The 18,571-nt window shown below is 37.9% G+C and overlaps 2 protein-coding genes across 3 annotated transcripts; one reads left to right on the forward strand and one right to left on the reverse strand.

Annotated features, from left to right (window-relative positions):
- Nucleotides 1-5,447: 5,447 nt before the first annotated feature.
- LOC115231427 (mitochondrial chaperone BCS1) lies at nt 5,448-12,323 on the reverse strand. 2 transcript variants are annotated; one of them, XM_036500079.1, is made up of 6 exons: nt 12,026-12,323; nt 10,916-11,192; nt 9,056-9,812; nt 7,706-7,861; nt 7,051-7,168; nt 5,448-6,145 (listed from the first exon to the last, which is right to left on the reverse strand). In XM_036500079.1, exons 3-6 carry the CDS (start codon nt 9,789-9,791, stop codon nt 5,890-5,892), a joined length of 1,266 nt encoding a protein of 421 aa, XP_036355972.1. In that variant the 5' UTR covers nt 9,792-9,812; nt 10,916-11,192; nt 12,026-12,323; the 3' UTR covers nt 5,448-5,889. The 2 variants fall into 2 exon arrangements, with proteins under 2 accessions (XP_036355972.1, XP_029657307.1); XM_029801447.2 differs by lacking the exon at nt 10,916-11,192 and having other exon boundaries at nt 5,449-6,145; nt 12,026-12,322.
- Nucleotides 12,324-13,766: 1,443 nt separating this feature from the next.
- Nucleotides 13,767-16,279, forward strand: LOC115231426 (zinc finger protein OZF-like). Its single transcript, XM_029801445.2, has 2 exons — nt 13,767-15,620; nt 16,183-16,279. Exons 1-2 carry the CDS (start codon nt 14,081-14,083, stop codon nt 16,227-16,229), a joined length of 1,587 nt encoding a protein of 528 aa, XP_029657305.1. The 5' UTR covers nt 13,767-14,080; the 3' UTR covers nt 16,230-16,279.
- The last annotated feature ends 2,292 nt before the right edge of the window (nt 16,280-18,571 follow it).

Here is an 18,571-nt window from a genome sequence, read left to right on the forward strand (position 1 = left end):
AAAACAATGCGAAGCGCATTGTGACCAGCGATGTGTAACAACATCTGATAGCCTGGTCGGTCACGTGATCACGATATATATATATATATATATATATATACACACACACAAACACATATATTATTGTATACATAATAGATATATAATTTTTTTGTATATATTGTATATTATTTATTATATATGATATATATTAATATAAGTGTGTGTTTATATATATATACATATATATATATACATACATATATATACATACATATATATATACATATATATATACACATATATATACATATATATATATATACATACATATATATATACATATATACATATATATATAACATATATATATATACATACATATATATATACATATATATATACACATATATATACATATATATATATATATACATACATATATATATACATATATACATATATATATATACATATATACATATATATATACATATATATATACATATATATATATACATATATATATACATATATATATATACATACATATATATGCAATCACTTTCACATCCTGGCACTTTTTCCTTCTACGTCCAACAGTTGGGTCAGCCTTTGGTGGAATCCCTTTGTGAATCCCTGCATTGTTCCCTATGATGTTTTTTTTATTACTGGCATTAACGAAACACACCATCCCATCGTTGATCCTTTCATTGCCCCCTAAAAAAAAACAACGGTCTCCCTCCCCACTCCCATCCGGTGGAGGGTGGCTAGATAGAACGGACAAGCAGCCACGGAACCCTTAGCCTGCTTCTGGCCCCTGTCTTCCACCCTTTATTTCCCCCACCCCTCCACACACACATCCACACCCATACACACCCTTTAATTTGGTCACCTCTTCGAAACCAATTAACTCTTTGTGATATATTTCTAAAACCTTCCGTTGTGACAAAGGACTTTATTGTCGCTGGGCTAATTACTGAAAACACCCGTTGTGTATTTGTTATTACTATTGGTGTTATTATTATTATTATTATTTTTGCCTTTCATCCTTTCGGCGTTGATAAATTAAGTACCAGTTACGCACTGGGGTCGATGTAATCGACTTAATCCGTTTGTCTGTCCTCTCTGTATTTAACCCCTTGTGGGTAGTAAAGAAATATATTATTATTATTATTATTATTATTATTATTATTTTTATTTGCTAAATTGAATACCAGGTAAGTACAGGTGAGAAAGCAAGGCATCGGTAACATTAATCCCATCCCCCCCCTGCTCCGTACACCTGTAAAATATTCGTGGTTTTGTGCTTAATGTGAGAAAATATTGTAATAATAATAATGATAATAATAATCATTATTAGTAGTAGTAGTATTAGTATTGTTATTACCAAAGGTGACCAGCTGGTTGATTTATTACCTTAGTAACCCACTCATTAATGTTCCGAGTTCAATTTCTGCCAAGGGTGTCTTCGCCTTTCATCCTTTTGGTGCGGTATGGGGTTCGATAAATAAGTACCATCTCCCTTAAAATTTCTGGCCTTGTACCAATTGTAGAAAGAGTTATTGTTGTTGTTATTATTATTATTATTAAAAAGGTGTCAAGTTGGCTGAATTGTTAGCACGCCGGGCAAAATGCTTAGCGACTTTTCATCTGTCTTTACGTTCTGAGTTCAAATTCCGCCGAGGTCGACTTTGACTTTCATCCTTTCGGGGTCAATAAATTAAGTACCAGTTGAGTACTAGGGTCAATGTGATCAATTCACCCCCCCCCCCAAAAAATCCAGGCCTTATGCCTATAGTAGAAAGGATTATTATTATTATTAAGGCGGCGAGCTGGCAGAAACGTTAGCGCACTGGGTGAAATGCTTAGCGGTATTTCATGTGTTTACATTCTGAGTTCAAAATCCACCGATCTCGACTTTGCCTTTCATCCTTTCGAGGTCGATAAATTAAGTACCAGTTGCATTCTGGGGTCGATCTAATCGACTGGCCCCTTCCCCCAAAATTTTGGGCTTTGTGCCTAGAGTAGAAAAGATTATTATTAAGGTGATGAGCTGGCAGAATTGTTAGCACGCCGGGCAAAATGCTTAGTGGTATTTCGTCCGTCTTTACGTTCTAGGTTCAAATTCTGCTGAGGTTGACTTTACCTTTCATCCTTCTGTAGTCAATAAAAATAAGTACCAGTTGGGTTCTGGGGTTGATCTAATTGACTTATCCCTTCCCTGAACTTGCTGGCCTTGTGCACAAAATTTGAAATTGATATTGTTATTATTATTATATTAAAGGTAGTGAGCTGGCAGAATTGTTAAGAATGCGGGACAAAATGTTTAGCAGTATTTCTTCTGGTTCTCTACATTCTGAGTTCAAATCCAGCCGAGGGTCATCTTTGCCTTTTATCCTGTCAGGGTCAATAAAATAAGTACCAGTTGCGTACTGGGGTTGAAGTAATCGACGAGCCCCACTCCTTCGAATTTTCAGGCCTTGCGCGGTTGGCAGACTATTGAGTGTCGGACAAAATGCTATGTGGTGTCTCGTTCGTTTCGAGTTCAAATCCTGCCGAGGCCAACATTGCTTTCCATCCTTTCCAGGTTCCTTAAATCCTTAAAAATGTTTTAGCCCGAAGGCCGCGGCCATGCTGGGGCAGCACCGCTAAATTAAAGTACACTGTTGCTAAATTAAAGTACGCTGTCGTCCCCCCCCCCACACACACACACTCAAAATTTGTTAGCCTTGAGCCTAGTTTAGTAACAGCGAGGGCAGTGGATTGACAGAATCATTACAACATCAGCAAAAACACCTTGCGGCATTTGTTTCAATTCTCTACATTCCAAGATCAAATCCTGCTGAAGTCAACTTTGCCGTTCATTTTTTTTTTTTTCTTAAGGTCCAATAAAATACCTGCCAAGTACCTGAGTCTGTGCTATAAATTAATCCCAAATTACTGGCCTTGTACCTTAATTAAAAGCAATTATTATACCTTTCTTTTGGTGACAGGTGTATTATTTAATTATGCGATGTTGATATTGTTTTTTTGATTTTTATTTTTGGCTGGGATAAACGAGTGGTCTTGTAATTAATAATATATTATTTATTTATCAAATATTTTGTTTCTTTTGAAGAAATAAAAAATTTTTTAAAAAAGCAGATATTATAGCAAAATGGCTATCTTGTATACAATAATCCCGTCTCTTGTGTTATTATTCCAGAGGTTTACGGCATCAAGCTGGCAGAATCATTAGCAAGCTGTATTCTCACAGTATTCCGTCTGTCTTTATGTTCTGAGTTCAAATTTCGCCGAGGTCGACTTTGCCTTTCATCCTTTCGGGGTCGATTAAATAAGTACCAGTTACACACTGGGGGTCGATGTAATCGACTTAATCCGTTTGTCTGTCCTTGTTTGTCGTCTCTGTGTTTAGACCCTTTGTCACCAGTAGGGGTAGAAGCTTTCTCAACTTTGCCCAGGCTATTAGCCCCTTGTGGGTAGTAAAGAAATAAGTATTTCTTCTGGTTCTCAATGTTCTGAGTTTGAATACTGCCGAGGTCGACTTTGTCCATCATTCTTTACAGAGTAGATAAAATAAGTACCAGTTACATACTGGGGTTGATGTGATCAACTTACTCCCTATCCCAAAAATTTCAGGCCCTGTGCCATAATTTGAAACTGATATTAATACTGTTGTAGGGAGCTGGCAGAATTGTTAGCATGCCAAACAAAATGTTATGCAGTATGTGTATATATGAGTGTGTATGTGTGTGTATATATATATAATATATATATATATAAAATATGTATGTATGTTATATATATATATATATATATATAAAATATGTATGTATGTATACATATAAAATATGTATGTATGTATATATATATATATATATAAAATATGTATGTATGATATATATATATATATATAAAATATGTATGTATATATATATATATAAAATATGTATGTATATATATATATATATAAAATATGTATGTATGTATATATATATATATTATATATATATATATATGTGTGTGTGTGTGTATATATATATAATATATATATAAAATATGTATATGTATATATATATATATTATATATATAAAATATGTATGTATGTATATATATATATAAAATATGTATGTATGTATATATATTATATATATATAAAATATGTATGTATAATATATATATAAAAATGTATGTATATATATATATATATAAAATATGTATGTATGTATATATATATATATATATATTATAAAATATGTATGTATGTATATATATAAAATATGTATGTATGTAATATATATATATAAAATATGTATGTATTATATATATATATAAATAAAATATGTATGTATTATATATATATATATATATATAAAATATGTATGTATATATATATATATATGTGTGTGTGTGTGTATATATATATATATATATATCTTTATCTTGTTTCAGCTCACGAGCTGTGGCCATGCTGGGGCACCGCCATTTGGTGTTGCTACATGATTTTACTTCACGAATGCATTTTAGCAATTGGCATTTGGTGCATGAGAGTTCGATGCAGCTGCCCTCATCTGCACCTCCTGCCGTGAAGTTGGTTCATCTGGGATACCTGACAGGAAGAGGTCCAGTTTTATTTTAAAGACATCCACATCTACACCATGCAGGTCCCTCAGGTTCTTCGGGAGGATATTGAAGAGCTGTGGGCCTCTGAAGCCCAGGCTATCGCAGTATCTTGTCCTACATCTTGATGGCAAATTTGGAGTCCTTGGCACTATGCAGTGGCGCCCAGTTCTGGCATTTGTGTAACTCTCGATACCACATATATATATAATAACAATTAATAAATAAAACATATGCATACATACATACATATATGTACATACCTACATGTATATATACATGTATATATGGGTACAGGACACCACAAATAAACGTGGAACACAATGAGAAACGAAAACAAAACCAAACAAGGAAACGGACTTTTTTTTAACAATGAAAAAACAGAGTACAAGACAAACAATGCAAGGAATATTCCCCTTCTTCAGCTGCCTCTGTTTCGATGTGTATATATGCATACACACACACATATATATATATATACATATATGCAAGCTTGCATACACACACATATATATATATATCACCATTGTCGTCGTTTAACGTCCACTTTCCATGCTAGTATGGGTTGGACGATTTGACTGAGGACTGGTGAACCAGATGGCTGCACCAGGCTCCAATCTGATCTGGCATTGGAGTCTATATATATATATATATATATTATATTAAATTAGAGATAAAACCACTATTAGGCAAATCAAACAGTGAAAAACATAAACCAGAACATAGAAATAAATTAATTAATATAATATACAAAATATATATAAATACATATTTATACTGTAAAATTAGATTTAATCCTAAATCTAATTTTTCCCTGTAAGTTTGGATTTACTCCCTAATATTATTATATATATATATATGCATACACACAAACACATACATAGTATGTGTGTGTGTGTGTTAGTGTTTGTGTCACCTGGTCTTGATAGCTGTAAAGAAGTGTCACTGTCATATAAGCAGTGTCATTTCTTTCCATTCTTCTGTGAAAAATCATTTCTAGCTAATGAGGAAATAAGGAAATGTTACCTTGCTTGGAAACAGGTGACAGTAACAGGTAACACATCCAAGTATTGAAAAAAAAAACTGTCCCATACAAGCATGGAAAAATGGACATTAATATAATGATGATGATAATGGTCAAAGTCACCAGTGGTGCAATAAGGGCACCCAGTACACACTGTAAGGTGGTTTGGTGTTAGGAAAAGCACCCGGCTATAGGAACCATGCCAAAACTGACATCAGAGCTTGGCACAAACACTTGGAAGTTTTAAATAATGTTTTCAAAATTAAAATTTCGGTAGCTGCTGTACATTGTCAAGAGCAGATTTTGAGTCTGATTTGTACATGAGAAAGTAACCCTGGAGTTGGGCAGCACTGATTTCCTGGCTCTCGGCTAAAAGCTGGTCGGCGAACTGTTCTGCCATGCTCTCGAGTTCCTCCGGATAGAAGCGCAGAAACATGGTCTTTATTTGGTGCTTTGAGGCAAAGTCGATCTTCTCTTTGATATCCACTCGACCAGGTCGGATCAGTGCAGAGTCAAGTCTGCAAAAAAAAAGAAAAAAAATAAGCAGAAAAAGAGAGAGGACAATGATGCGTGAAAATTAGGGGTTCTCATCTATTTTTTATTCCTGTGGACCCCTTTAATTCCTGTTTTACTTTGCTGGGTGCCCAGAGCAATTTGAAGTTTAAAAACAATTCCAAATGACAGTGCCCCAGCATGGCCACAGCTCGTGAGCTGAAACTAGATAAAATAAATAAATAAATAAATTATATACTTAAAATTAATCATTTTGTTATTCTGTTACTTGTTTCAGTCATTTTACTACAGCCATGCTGGAGCAACTCCAGAATTTATTTTATTGGACTCTTTGCTGAACCGCTAAGTAACATGAATGTAAACACACCAACGTCTGTTGTCGTGTGATTGTTAGGGGACACAAAGACATACATACATATATATATACGACAGGCTTCTTTCAGTTTCCGTCTACCAAATCCACTCACAAGGCTATGGTGAGCCCTAGGCTATAGTAGAAGACACTTGACCAAGGTGCCACACAGTGGGACTGAACCTGGAACCACATGGTTGCTAAGCAAGGTTCCTACCACACAGCTACGCCTGCACATATTTTTCACAACAAAATCTTAAGTCCTGGGGTCGATTTGCTTGACTAAAGGCAGTGCTCCAGCATGGCCGTAGTCAAATGACTGAAACAAATGAAAGAATAAAAAGAAAAGAATATACATATATATATATAATGTATTCAAAGCAGGAAGTGTCGTTGTTGGGCCCAAAACCCAATGAAGGGCCCTCCACAGGAGCTAGCTTAAAAGCTGCCCTATCAGGTGACTTTTCAGCTAGTTCAACATATTCCTGCACTCAAATGACCGAAACGAGTGAAAGAATAAATTAACGAACGAAGGAGTAAAAGTCATTAAAAACTTACCTGTTTAAATAATTAGTCGTCATGAAAACGATGCGTCCTTCTGCGGAAGCGACTCCGTCCAGGGCATTGAGTAAACCACTGAGGGTCAAACGGCCAAACCCTTGGTAAGCAGCAGGATCTGGGGAAAGAAAGCATAAAATGGGTTGGAGGGGGGGAAGAAGTGAAGGAGTGATGGCTTGGTGGTTAGGGTGATTGGTTCATGATTGTAAGGTCATGAGTTCGAATCCTGGTGATGCATTCTGTCCTTGAGCAAGACACTTTATTTCATGTTGCCCCAGTCTCCTCAGCTGGTAAAAATGAGTTGTACCTGTAATTCAAAGGGGGCCAGCCTTGTCACATTCTGTGTCATGCTGAATCTGTCTGGGAACTATGTTAGGGGTGCATGTGTCTGTGGAGTACTCAGCAACTTGCATGTTAATTTCACTAGCAGGCTGTTCTGTTGATCGGATCAACTGGGATCTTTATTGTAATAGAAGGTGAAGAGGAAGAAGGGGATGAGGAAAAGGAAGGTTGAAGAAGAGGAAGAGGGAGAAGAAGCAGAAGAGGAAGAGGGAAAAGTGGAGGGAGAAGAGGGAGAAGGGGAAGAAGAGAGGAAGTGGAGGGAGAAAAGGAAGGAGTGGAGATGAAGACATAGATGAAGAGGGAGAGTACTTACTTTCAACAGAAAGATCCCGGCTGACAAAAGCAGCATCAATGTCCTCGAGGAGGATGATGCTCTGTTCGGGTGCTGTGGTTAGCAGGTGAGACACTCGGTCATCCGTGAGGCTGCGTTCGCTGAGGTTCATCACACAAATGTGATAATCCAGCTCACCTGTTCAAAGGTAAAAAAAAAACCCAAATCAAGTCAATAAACAAAATGGTTAATTGCAAGCCGTGTGTGTGGAGAGGTCAGAGGCCACTGAGATGAGAATATGACCTTCATTTAAAGTCCTCCTTCCATGCTGGCAAACCAGAAAACTACGCCAAGCTTCAATGGTTTGACAGGAGCTGGCAAGCCAGAGGATTGCACCAAGCTCCACTGTCTGCTCTGGAATGGTTTCTATGGCTGGATGCTCTTTCTAATGCCAACCATTTTACAGTTCCTTTTATGCTGATTTATTCAGTGCCAGCAAGGTCAGCGAGTGAGTCAGAAGACAAGCACCACCACCCCCCACTCAACTGAGGCGGGGCAGGGAGAGAGAGAGAGAGTAGTGCTGAGTGGGGGTAGCATTATGCCAGGTGATGAGATGTTGGAGTATGAAGAGAGGGAGAGAAATAGGTTTTTTTTACTGTAGAGAGGAGAGAAAGAGAGAGAATGAGAGGGGAAAAAGAGGAGGGAGGAGAGAAAGATAGGAGAGGAAAGTGAGAGGAGAGAAAAAGAGAAGAGAGGAAGAGAGAGAACGAGAGGAGGAAAGGGAGGAGAAGAAGAGAGAGTGGGGAAAGAAAGAGAATAGAAAAAGAGAATGGAGAGAGAGAGAAGAGAGAAAAGAAAATAAGAGAGAGAGAGGAAAGAAGAGAATGAGAAAGAGAGAGGTAAGGGAGATGAGCGGAGAGAGCGAGGAGGGAAAGGGGGAGGAGAAAAGAGAGAGTGGAAAAAGAAAGAGGAGAGAATGAGAAGAAAGTGAGAGAAGAGAAAAAGAGAGGAAAGAGAGAAGAAAGAATGGAGAGAGACAGAGGTAAGAAAGAGAGAAGAGAGGGAGGAAAGGGATGAGAAAAAGGGAGAGAAGAGAGGAAAGAAAGTGTGGGGAGAGAGAGAGTTTTGCTATAATCATAACCTCACAACCAATTTCTCATTCCCCTTTTAGCATTCAAACTGGCCAAATCCAGCCCAAATATTCAACCAGTTTTATATTGGAACTGGCCAGATTCAGTCTCTCACACCTACCCTACAATGTCATTCTAAAAAATAAACAATCACATCTTCAAAATACTAAAGCTACAAGATACTACGCGATTAATTTGATTACATTTGATAAATTAATCTGAAAGCCAAAGAGTTAATTATTTTTCAAAAATGTTTCCTTACCTGCCAGGGCTACAATGTAACTGCTTTTCCCACAACCTGGGGGTCCGTGAAGCAAGTAACCCCTGCGATAGGGGATACCTCTGTCTGTATACCACTTGACGCTGGAAATGAATTCGTTGATGTCTTTAAATATTCCTTCTGAAATGCCATGATCAAGAATGACAGAGTGCAAGGGACGTTTGCGCTTTGGGTACCCCAGCTGTCGCCATTCGGCACCCATCGGTGTGTACATGACCGTTCTGCCCTCCTGCTCTTTGAGTGCAATTGCTCGCGCCTCATCGAGAATGTCAATAAACAATTGCTTGTTTTGCCCGACGGCCGTCAACGAGACGGTCTCGAAGGGTACCCCCGTCGTGATGTCCCCCATCGTTTTCTCGCGGTTTCGCTCCACTTTGAACCAGTTGCCTTTATGCCTGAAAAAGTGGTCACCGGGGCTCGGCACAAAGTCAAAGTACGTGAAGACACGGCCCGTGTCTGACTGATGGTACTTGGTGTGAACGCTAAGATGCTGCGTGCGCTTGTACGCTCGGTTGGAGATCCAGTGCAACAGCCAGCGGTAGCTCTTGTCTGAGCTCGGAACCTCCAAGCTGATCAGGTAGTTTCTTCGCAGCAGGATCAAACCATACTGACTTAATTTCCGCAGTGCTGCCATTCCGGTTCCGACACCTACCAGCCCAAATCCGGCACCAAAATAAGGATTTGTGGTCAGGGATCCCAGAAGGTCCACAACCGTCATACTGCGTCAAAGATAAGTAATCTGGAATAAAAAAGAAAAAGAATCAAAATATAATAAACCTAATTCATTAAGATTATTCATGAGTGGCTGTGTGGTAAGTAGCTTGCTTACCAACCACACGGTTCTGGGTTCAGTCCCACTGTGTGGCATCTTGGGCAAGTTTCTTCTACTATAGCCTCGGGCTGACCAAAGCCTTGTGAGTGGATTTGGTAGATGGAAAAGGAAAGAAGCCCGTCGTATATATGTGTGTGTGTGTGTATATATATATATATATATATATATATATATATATATATAAAGTTAATCCAAACAAGAAAACACAACAACGCAAGGACGTGGAACAAATATTGGACGCTCAGGAAAGAAGGAGGGTTTAACGTTTCGAGCGGAGCTCCTCGTCGGAAACATAGGGGAAGGAAAGATCCAGAGAAGGGAAGACAGAGGAAAAAAATCGCCAACGGTACACACGCGGTCACATGTGTATATATACACATACATATATACGACGGGCTTCTTTCCTTTTCCATCTACTAAATCCACTCACAAGGCTTATATATGTATGCATGTATGTATGTGTGTGTGTGTATTTGTGAGTCTGTGTTTGTCCCCTCAACATCGCTTGACAACCGATGCTGGTGTGTTTACGTCCCCGTCACTTAGCGGTTCGGCAAAAGAGACCGATAGAATAAGTACTAGGCTCACAAAGAATAAGTCCTGGGGTCGATTTGCTCGACTAAAGGCGGTGCACCAGCATGGCCGCAGTCAAATGCCTGAAACAAGTAAAAGAGTATAACAAAGAGTATTACACGCTCTCCATGTAGAAATTAGATCAAATTAACGAAGAGGTCCTGGTCGAAAGTACACCTTATAGGTACTTTTTAAGAAGAGTTGTCCCGGTGCGCGCACTCGCGTACTCACGCATACGCGCTAGCTAGTCGTGACTAGTCGATCCTTACTTTGTGTTTTTGTGTTTAATTTACTTTGTTTAAAAAAAATTATTTATTTTGTGTTTGATTTACTTTGCTAGGTAGTCGTTGTAGGATCGACTAGTCACGACTAGCTAGCGCGGTTGCTGGAGTACGCGAGTGCGCGCACCGGGACCACTCTTCTTAAATAGTACCCACCTTATAATCGGTTGTAACTTTGGTGGAGTTTTGCAAAAGCTGTGAGTGGAAGTCCTGCCTGTTCTTCCTTCGCAACGGCGTTCTTTTATCCTTGGAATTGTTTCAGGCATTGAACTGCGACCATCGTTCTCGAAGACTTGGGTCGGACAATTCTACAGCAGTACGAGCTGTTTTAAAGTCTGGTACGTAAAGTTACGAGGAGGTAAACAAACCATCACCTGTCTGTTGCCAAGCGGTGTGCAGACGGACGAAAACAAAGGCGTATACACAGATGCACCTAAAGAAAGAAATATATTTCTTTACTACCCACAAGGGGCTAAACACAAAGGGGACAAACAAGGACAGACATGGGTATTAAGTCGATTACATCGACCCCAGTGCGTAACTGGTACTTATTTAATCGACCTTGGCGGAATTTGAACCCAGAACGTAACGGCAGACGAAATATGGCTACGCATTTCGCCCGGTGTGCTAACGTTTCTGCCAGCTCGCCGCTTAAAGAAAGAAATAGATAGACAGACAGACAGACAAATAGTCAGGGAGACGACAGACCAACATGTGGCATTGTCGGCCCGGTACCCAAGGTGACGAGCAGCGGTATTGAACACAGGCGGCGAGCTGGCAGAAACGTTAGCGCGCCGGGCGAAATGCTTAGTGGTATTTCGTCTGCGTTACGTTGTGAGTTCAAATTCCGTCGAGGTCGACTTTGCCTTCCATCCTTTCGGGGTCGATTAAATAAGTACCAGTTACGCACTGGGGTCGATGTAATCGACTTAATCCCTTTGTCTGTCCTTGTTTGTCCCCTCTGTGTGTAGCCCCTTGTGGGTAGTAAAGAAATAGGTATTGAACACGGAACCACATGGTTGCGAAGCGAACTTCCAAACCAGACAGCAATGGGAAGATATAAAAATGCTAAACCATCTTCATTTAGTCATGACAACTTACCCAGCCCCTTATTAATCCACAAAAGACCCTCCGTAATGAGAAATTATTCCCGTATTTTTTGTCCGGGACGAAGAAGTGGCTTTAAAGAAAAAATTGGCTGTTATTTCTAGTATATTGAATGACCACATAAAGGCAAGGGAATAACACGGTGAATATGATAGATACCTGTGGATAGCGAAGGTGTCCTACAGAGAGATCCTGGGGTTACAAACATATGATCGCGTTGGTGACCTCTGTGTTAAAAGACATGTAAGAAAGTGATAGCAACAATATTGGGAAACATATAAAAATGGATTGGCGATGCCGAAAGGACGAAAAGAATAAGTTTATGCTCCAAAAAGTAGATTATTATCATAATTAAGGTTTTAATTTCTCAGCAACAATTAGTTAAATTATTTAAGTAGCTTCGTAGCTTCGTAGAAAATGAGACAATATATAACCACGTTTCGGTACTGGTCGAAAGGAAAATTGTAAAGATCTTATGAGTTGATATTCAATTTGTTTTTGAAGTATTAAAGAAATATAATTATACAGGCTATACGTATATACGTACATACATATATACATACATGCATACATACATACACACATACATACATACATACATACATACACACACACATACATACATACATACATACATACATACATACATACTACATACATACATACCACATACATACATACATACATACTACATACATACATACCACATACATACATACATACATACATACATACATACATACATACATACATACACACACACATACATACATACATACATACATACATACATACATACATACATACATACATACATACATACATATCCGTCTATCTATCTATCTATCTATCTATCTATCTATCTATCTATATATCTATCTATATATATATATATATATCTGTCTATAATCGTAATCTTCTCCATCTGAAAGATATTTGTAGAAACTTTTATTTAAAAACAAATACTACAACTTTTCTGATTAATTTTTACTATTTTTAATTCCACCCCATAACAAAAAAAAAACATTCTTTCGTCCATTTAAGAACTTATCATTATTTTTTCCCCTTCCATATTTAATAATTATATAACATTTTCATTGTATTTAAATATTTTTTTTGTTTTCTTAATGTTTTTAATTTTTCTTTCATTAAATTTCTTTTTAATTAAGAAAGAAAAAAAATTCATTTTCTTGTCGTCTACACATGGTAATCCCGGTTTCCGGTTTATCGCTAGCGGAGGCTTCTGATTGGCTAAAATTCCAAACTTTAAAACGTCTCTAACTTTTTAATTATCAATTACGAAGAGAAATGAAAATGATTTTCGTCATTAGCATGCAAAATACACCATCGTAGAAAATTTGAATTAAATCCGACGATGCAAACAAAACCATCAACGTCTGCTAGTCAGGACAGGCAGAGAGAGAGAGAACCTTGGCTTTCTGAGTCCCATGAAGATTCCGCTGCAGATATTCGGGTTTGTACAGAGAAGGGCGTGGGATTTTTACATTAGGATTCGACATTAGTTCATATCAAACCTTTTGAAATAATCCCGATTTATTACGACCCCATACACGCACCTGAACATAATTAAACGAAACGTAATTAACGAAGCACCTGTATATTTTCTTTTCCGGTTTCTGTCCCACACAGCCACATCTTGTCTCATTTTACCCCGTTAGATTTACCGATTCCACCTGAACGTCTGCTATCAGATATCTACACGGGCTTTCTATTTGTTAACACATATATTCGTATAATATTCCATTAGGTATAACGATGTTTCGTAATATAGATGTAAAAGTCTTTATCTGCAACTGTATAATATATATTAAAAAAAATACAAAATGGGACAAGAACGCAAAACATCCAAATAGAAGATACAAAAAACACGAACGGGTCATTCGAAGCCTTTAATCTTCAGTCAAGAACCGGATCATCCTCGCAATTTCGGCTGATTAATCTTGAGATTGCTCCAATCTGGCCAGCCCCACGGAAAAACTATGCTAAGAGCATTAGATTCCTCGGAAAAAGGATGTGTATAATACCTGTATAGAACATAGTCGACCTCAAGCAGTCTACAGGTAAGAAAATACCATGTCTAAATCGCATATTTTCTACATACATAAATAAAAAAACTCGTGATATTTACGGTAAGAAGCTGAACTATCATACATTATTTATAAACAGACATTTCTCAGCCTTTTAAGAATTACTATGGAAGACGTTAAATGTTTGGACACTTTTAACATAACTGTTTTTAACGATATAGACTCGGTTACTGAGACAGACAGAGATGAGAAACCTTTATTGAATGAAACAACAGTTCCTGATCAAAGATCGATCCAGAGAAATATTCCTGAACATTACTGTGAGATCTGTCGGAAAACGTTCTCGTCCGAACACGAAGTTTTCACCCACAAAGAAACACATCATAGAAAGACACCCCACAACTACGGAGTGTATGGTAAATATTTTGTCTTTAACAGTAAATTGACAACACAGAGAAGAACTGGAGACAAACCATTTCATTGTGATATCTGCGGAAAATCTTTTGTGTCTTTTAATAAATTAACCAGGCACAAACGGATACATACGAGGGAAAAAAGCCATCAATGCGAAATCTGTGGTAAATATTTCTCTCTTAGTTCTTGCCTTGTTCTTCATAAACGAACTCACACAGGGGAAAAACCTTACCGTTGCGACACCTGTGGCAAATCGTTCTCAGGTAAATTTAGCCTCGTCGTTCATTCTAGAATCCATGCGGAAGAAAAACGTTTCCGATGTGATTTGTGCGGAAAAGCTTTCACTCAGAATTCTCACCTTGTCGTTCATAAATCCATCCATACCGGAGAGAAACCCTTCCTCTGTGATATCTGCGGAAAATCTTTCGTGTCGAACAATAAGCTGACGAGGCATACGAGGGTCCACACGGGAGAAAGGCCTTATCATTGTCAGATCTGTGGCAAGTCCTTTTCTGCGAGTTCTTGCCTTGTTCTTCATAAACGAACTCATACGGGGGAAAAACCATTCCGTTGTGAATTATGCGGAAAGTCGTTCTCGGGTAAGTTCAGCCTTGTAGTTCACACCAGGATTCATGCCAGAGAAAAGCCATTCCACTGCGGAATCTGCGGAAAATCCTTCTCTAGTAATTCTCATCTTGTCGTCCACAAACGGATTCACACGGGCGAGAAACCGTTCAGCTGTGAAATCTGTGGAAAAGCTTTTATCTCGAATAATAAATTGACAAGACACGTGAGGGTCCACACCGGAGAAAAACCCTATCATTGTGAGATTTGCGGAAAATCCTTTTCCGTTAATTCTTGCGTTATCGTTCATAAGAGGACCCACACGGGGGAAAAAACCTTCCATTGCCAGCTCTGTGGTAAATCGTTCCTCACCAGCACCCAGTTAAAAACCCACAAGCAAATACACAACGGCGGAAAAGTGTTCCACTGCGAACAATGTGGCAAAGTTTTTACTGATAATTCTCGTTTTGTAGTTCATCAGAAAATGCACGCAGGGGAAAAACCATTCGACTGTGACACTTGTGGAAAGGCGTTCATGCAGAAATCTCATCTTGTAGTTCACAAACTTATCCACACGGGAGAGAAACCGTATCGTTGTGAAACTTGTGGAAAGTCTTTTATTACTAACGGTTACTTAACAAAACACAAACGTTCACACACAGGAGAAAAGCCATTCGGGTGTGACACATGTGGAAAGTTTTTTTCCACAAATGGTAATTTAAAGACACATAAACGACTTCATACTAGAGAGAAACCTTCCAAATGTAAAATCTGAGAAAAAATTCTCTTGCAAGTCTGAGCTTTTGGTCCATCAACATGTAAATGTCGGTAAGAATTTAGGATCTTTTCACCTTACAAACTACAGAATTTTCTCAATAAAGCCAAGAGAAAAAGACGTTTTATGTGACACATTCTACCACTATACGAAGTTTAAAAGTGTTTAGTCACAAAAAATTATTTTTTAAATCTGCCATTCAAACTGAAAAGATCTCCAACTTTTAATTAAATTCTAATTATAAACACTGGAGGCTGTTTGGAAAAAAAGCATCTGTGAAACGAATAAGTTTGGAAACCTGCAGGATTTGATTACAGTAACCATTTTTAAGACTAAATGACATGATCTGCGATTGTAATAAGCGGCTTCTTTTGTATTAGTGTTCAATGTGTATCATATCTTACCTGGTGTGGTTGAAATAGATCGATATTTATTGCGAAATCACCCTTTTTAATTAGATCCAACGTTGATCACATGTGGGAAGCTTTTTTCCACAAATGGTAATCTAAAGACACATAAACGACTTCATACTAGAGAGAAACCTTCCAAATGTAAAATCTGAGAAAGAATTCTCTTGCAAGTCTAAGCTTTTGGTCTATCAACATGTACATGTCGGCAAGCTTTTAGGATCTTTTCACTTTACAAACTACAGAATTTTCTCAATAAAGCCAAGAGAAAAAGACGTTTTATGTGACACATTCTACCACTATACGAAGTTTAAAAGTGTTTAGTCACAAAAAATTATTTTAAAAAACTGCCATTCAAACTGAAAAGATCCCCAACTTTTAATTAAATTCTAATTATAAGCACTGGAGGCTGTTTGGAAAAAAAGCATCTGTGAAACGAATAAGTTTGGAAACCTGCAGGATTTGATTACAGTAACCATTTTTAAAACTAAATGACATGATCTGCGATTGTAATAAGCGGCTTCTTTTGTATTAGTGTTCAATGTGTATCATATCTTACCTGGTGTGGTTGAAATAGATTGATATTTATTGCGAAATCACATTTTTTAATTAGATCCAACGTTGATCACATGTGGGAAGCTTTTTTCCACAAATGGTAATTTAAAGACACATAAACGACTTCATACTAGAGAGAAACCTTCCAAATGTAAAATCTGAGAAAGAATTCTCTTGCAAGTCTGAGCTTTTGGTCCATCAACATGCACATGTCGGCAAGCTTTTAGGATCTTTTCACTTTACAAACTACAGAATTTTCTCAATAAAGCCAAGAGAAAAAGATGTTTTATATGACACATTCTACCACTATACGAAGTTTAAAAGTGTTTTAGCCCAAAGGCCGCGGCCATGCTGGGGCACCACCGCTGAAAAGTTACAAAAAATCATTTTTTAAATCTGCCGGTCAAAGTGAAAAGATCCAGCATGGATCATTTATTGTGAATTTAAGTTTTTTTCACTTGAATTTTCATTTTCATTTTGTAATCTGCAAATTTGGTTTTGTTTAAGAGAAATCCTTTTTTTCTAACATGTGTGAGGAATCCTTATTTTTGAATCACAAACTTGAAGTTGGTAAACAAATGCATTCTAAAGAAAAAGATGTGTAAGAAACCATTCCTTGTAGACTGTTTTGTAATTCACAGACGTCTTCAAATTCGCAACACCTGGAAGAAAGATCTGGTAACCGTTGTTTGTCTTTCTTAAACAGACATTATCTCGTTAATCATGATTGGAAAAAAAAAAAACACCTGAGCAAAACTTAAACACTTTAGCATTTGAACCATCCATACCCGGGTTGCGGATCCGTGGAACAAGCTGCCAGACGAGATGGTGAAGATGCCGACGACCGCTTTGTTCAAAGCCTCCCTTGACCTCAAGTGGCCTGAACTCTTTACATGAACACCACCCTGTACTTAACTCCATGTCCCCCTACATGGCCTTGCTATTTGCCTTTGAGCCAAATTGACTAACTAACTAACTAACTAACTAACTACCCGGCCTAAGTATTCTACCTGCTTCATGTTCAGAACTATACAGGTGCAGTCTCTCACACCTACCCTGCTATGTCACTCTAATAAAAAAACAAAAAACAATCACATTGTTGAAATGTCAAAGCTATGAGATAATCCATGATTAATTCAAAACAATGAGAATAAATAAGCATTACATTTGACAAAGAAATATGAGTGCTAAAGGCTTAAACCATCTCACACCTACCCTACAATGTCATTCTAAAAATAAAGAATCACGTCGTTAAAATCTCAAAGCTACAAGATAATCCATGATTAATTAGGCGCAGGAGTGGCTGTAAAATCTCAAAGCTACAAGATAATCCATGATTAATTAGGCGCAGGAGTAGCTTGCTAACCAACCACATGGTTCCGGGTTCGGTCCCACTGCGTGGCATCTTGGGCAAGTGTCTTCTGCTATAGCCCCGGGCCGACCAATGCCTTGTGAGTGGATTTGGTAGACGGAAACTGAAAGAAGCCTGTCGTATATATGTATATATATATATATATGTGTGTGTGTGTGTATGTGTTTGTGTGTCTGTGTTTGTCTCCCTAGCATCGCTTGACAACCGATGCTGGTGTGTTTACGTCCCCGTCACTTAGCGGTTCGGCAAAAGAGACCGATAGGATAAGTACTGGGCTTACAAAAGAATAAGTCCCGGGGTCGAGTTGCTCGACTAAAGGCGGTGCTCCAGCATGGCCACAGTCAAATGACTGAAACAAGTAAAAAAAAGAGTAAAAAGAGTAATAAAAAAAATTCAAAACAAAACATGGAAAACAGTATGTCAAAGTGTTTTTTTTTAAACTAAATTTTTCATTATTATAAAGACTAACTATTTTAAAGATTAAGGTGACGAGCTGGCAGACTCGTTAGCACGCCGGGCGAAATGCGTAGCCGTATTTCGTCTGCCGTTACGTTCTGGGTTCAAATTCCG

This window comes from Octopus sinensis, unplaced genomic scaffold, assembly GCF_006345805.1.
Source record: "Octopus sinensis unplaced genomic scaffold, ASM634580v1 Contig18470, whole genome shotgun sequence".
In the NCBI taxonomy this organism is placed as follows: Eukaryota; Metazoa; Mollusca; class Cephalopoda; order Octopoda; family Octopodidae; genus Octopus; species Octopus sinensis.

Coding starts and splice junctions, on each gene's coding strand:
- LOC115231427 (XM_036500079.1), bottom strand. CDS start 9,791: ATGACGGTTGTGGACCTTCTGGGATCCCTGACCACAAATCCTTATTTT. Junction 7,862..9,055: donor TTACATTGTAGCCCTGGCAG/GTAAGGAAACAT, acceptor ACCTTTGAACAG/GTGAGCTGGATTATCACATT. Junction 7,169..7,705: donor CCGGGATCTTTCTGTTGAAA/GTAAGTACTCTC, acceptor TTCTTTCCCCAG/ATCCTGCTGCTTACCAAGGG.
- LOC115231426 (XM_029801445.2), top strand. CDS start 14,081: ATGGAAGACGTTAAATGTTTGGACACTTTTAACATAACTGTTTTTAAC. Junction 15,621..16,182: donor AAATGGTAATTTAAAGACAC/ATAAACGACTTC, acceptor ATCTAAAGACAC/ATAAACGACTTCATACTAGA.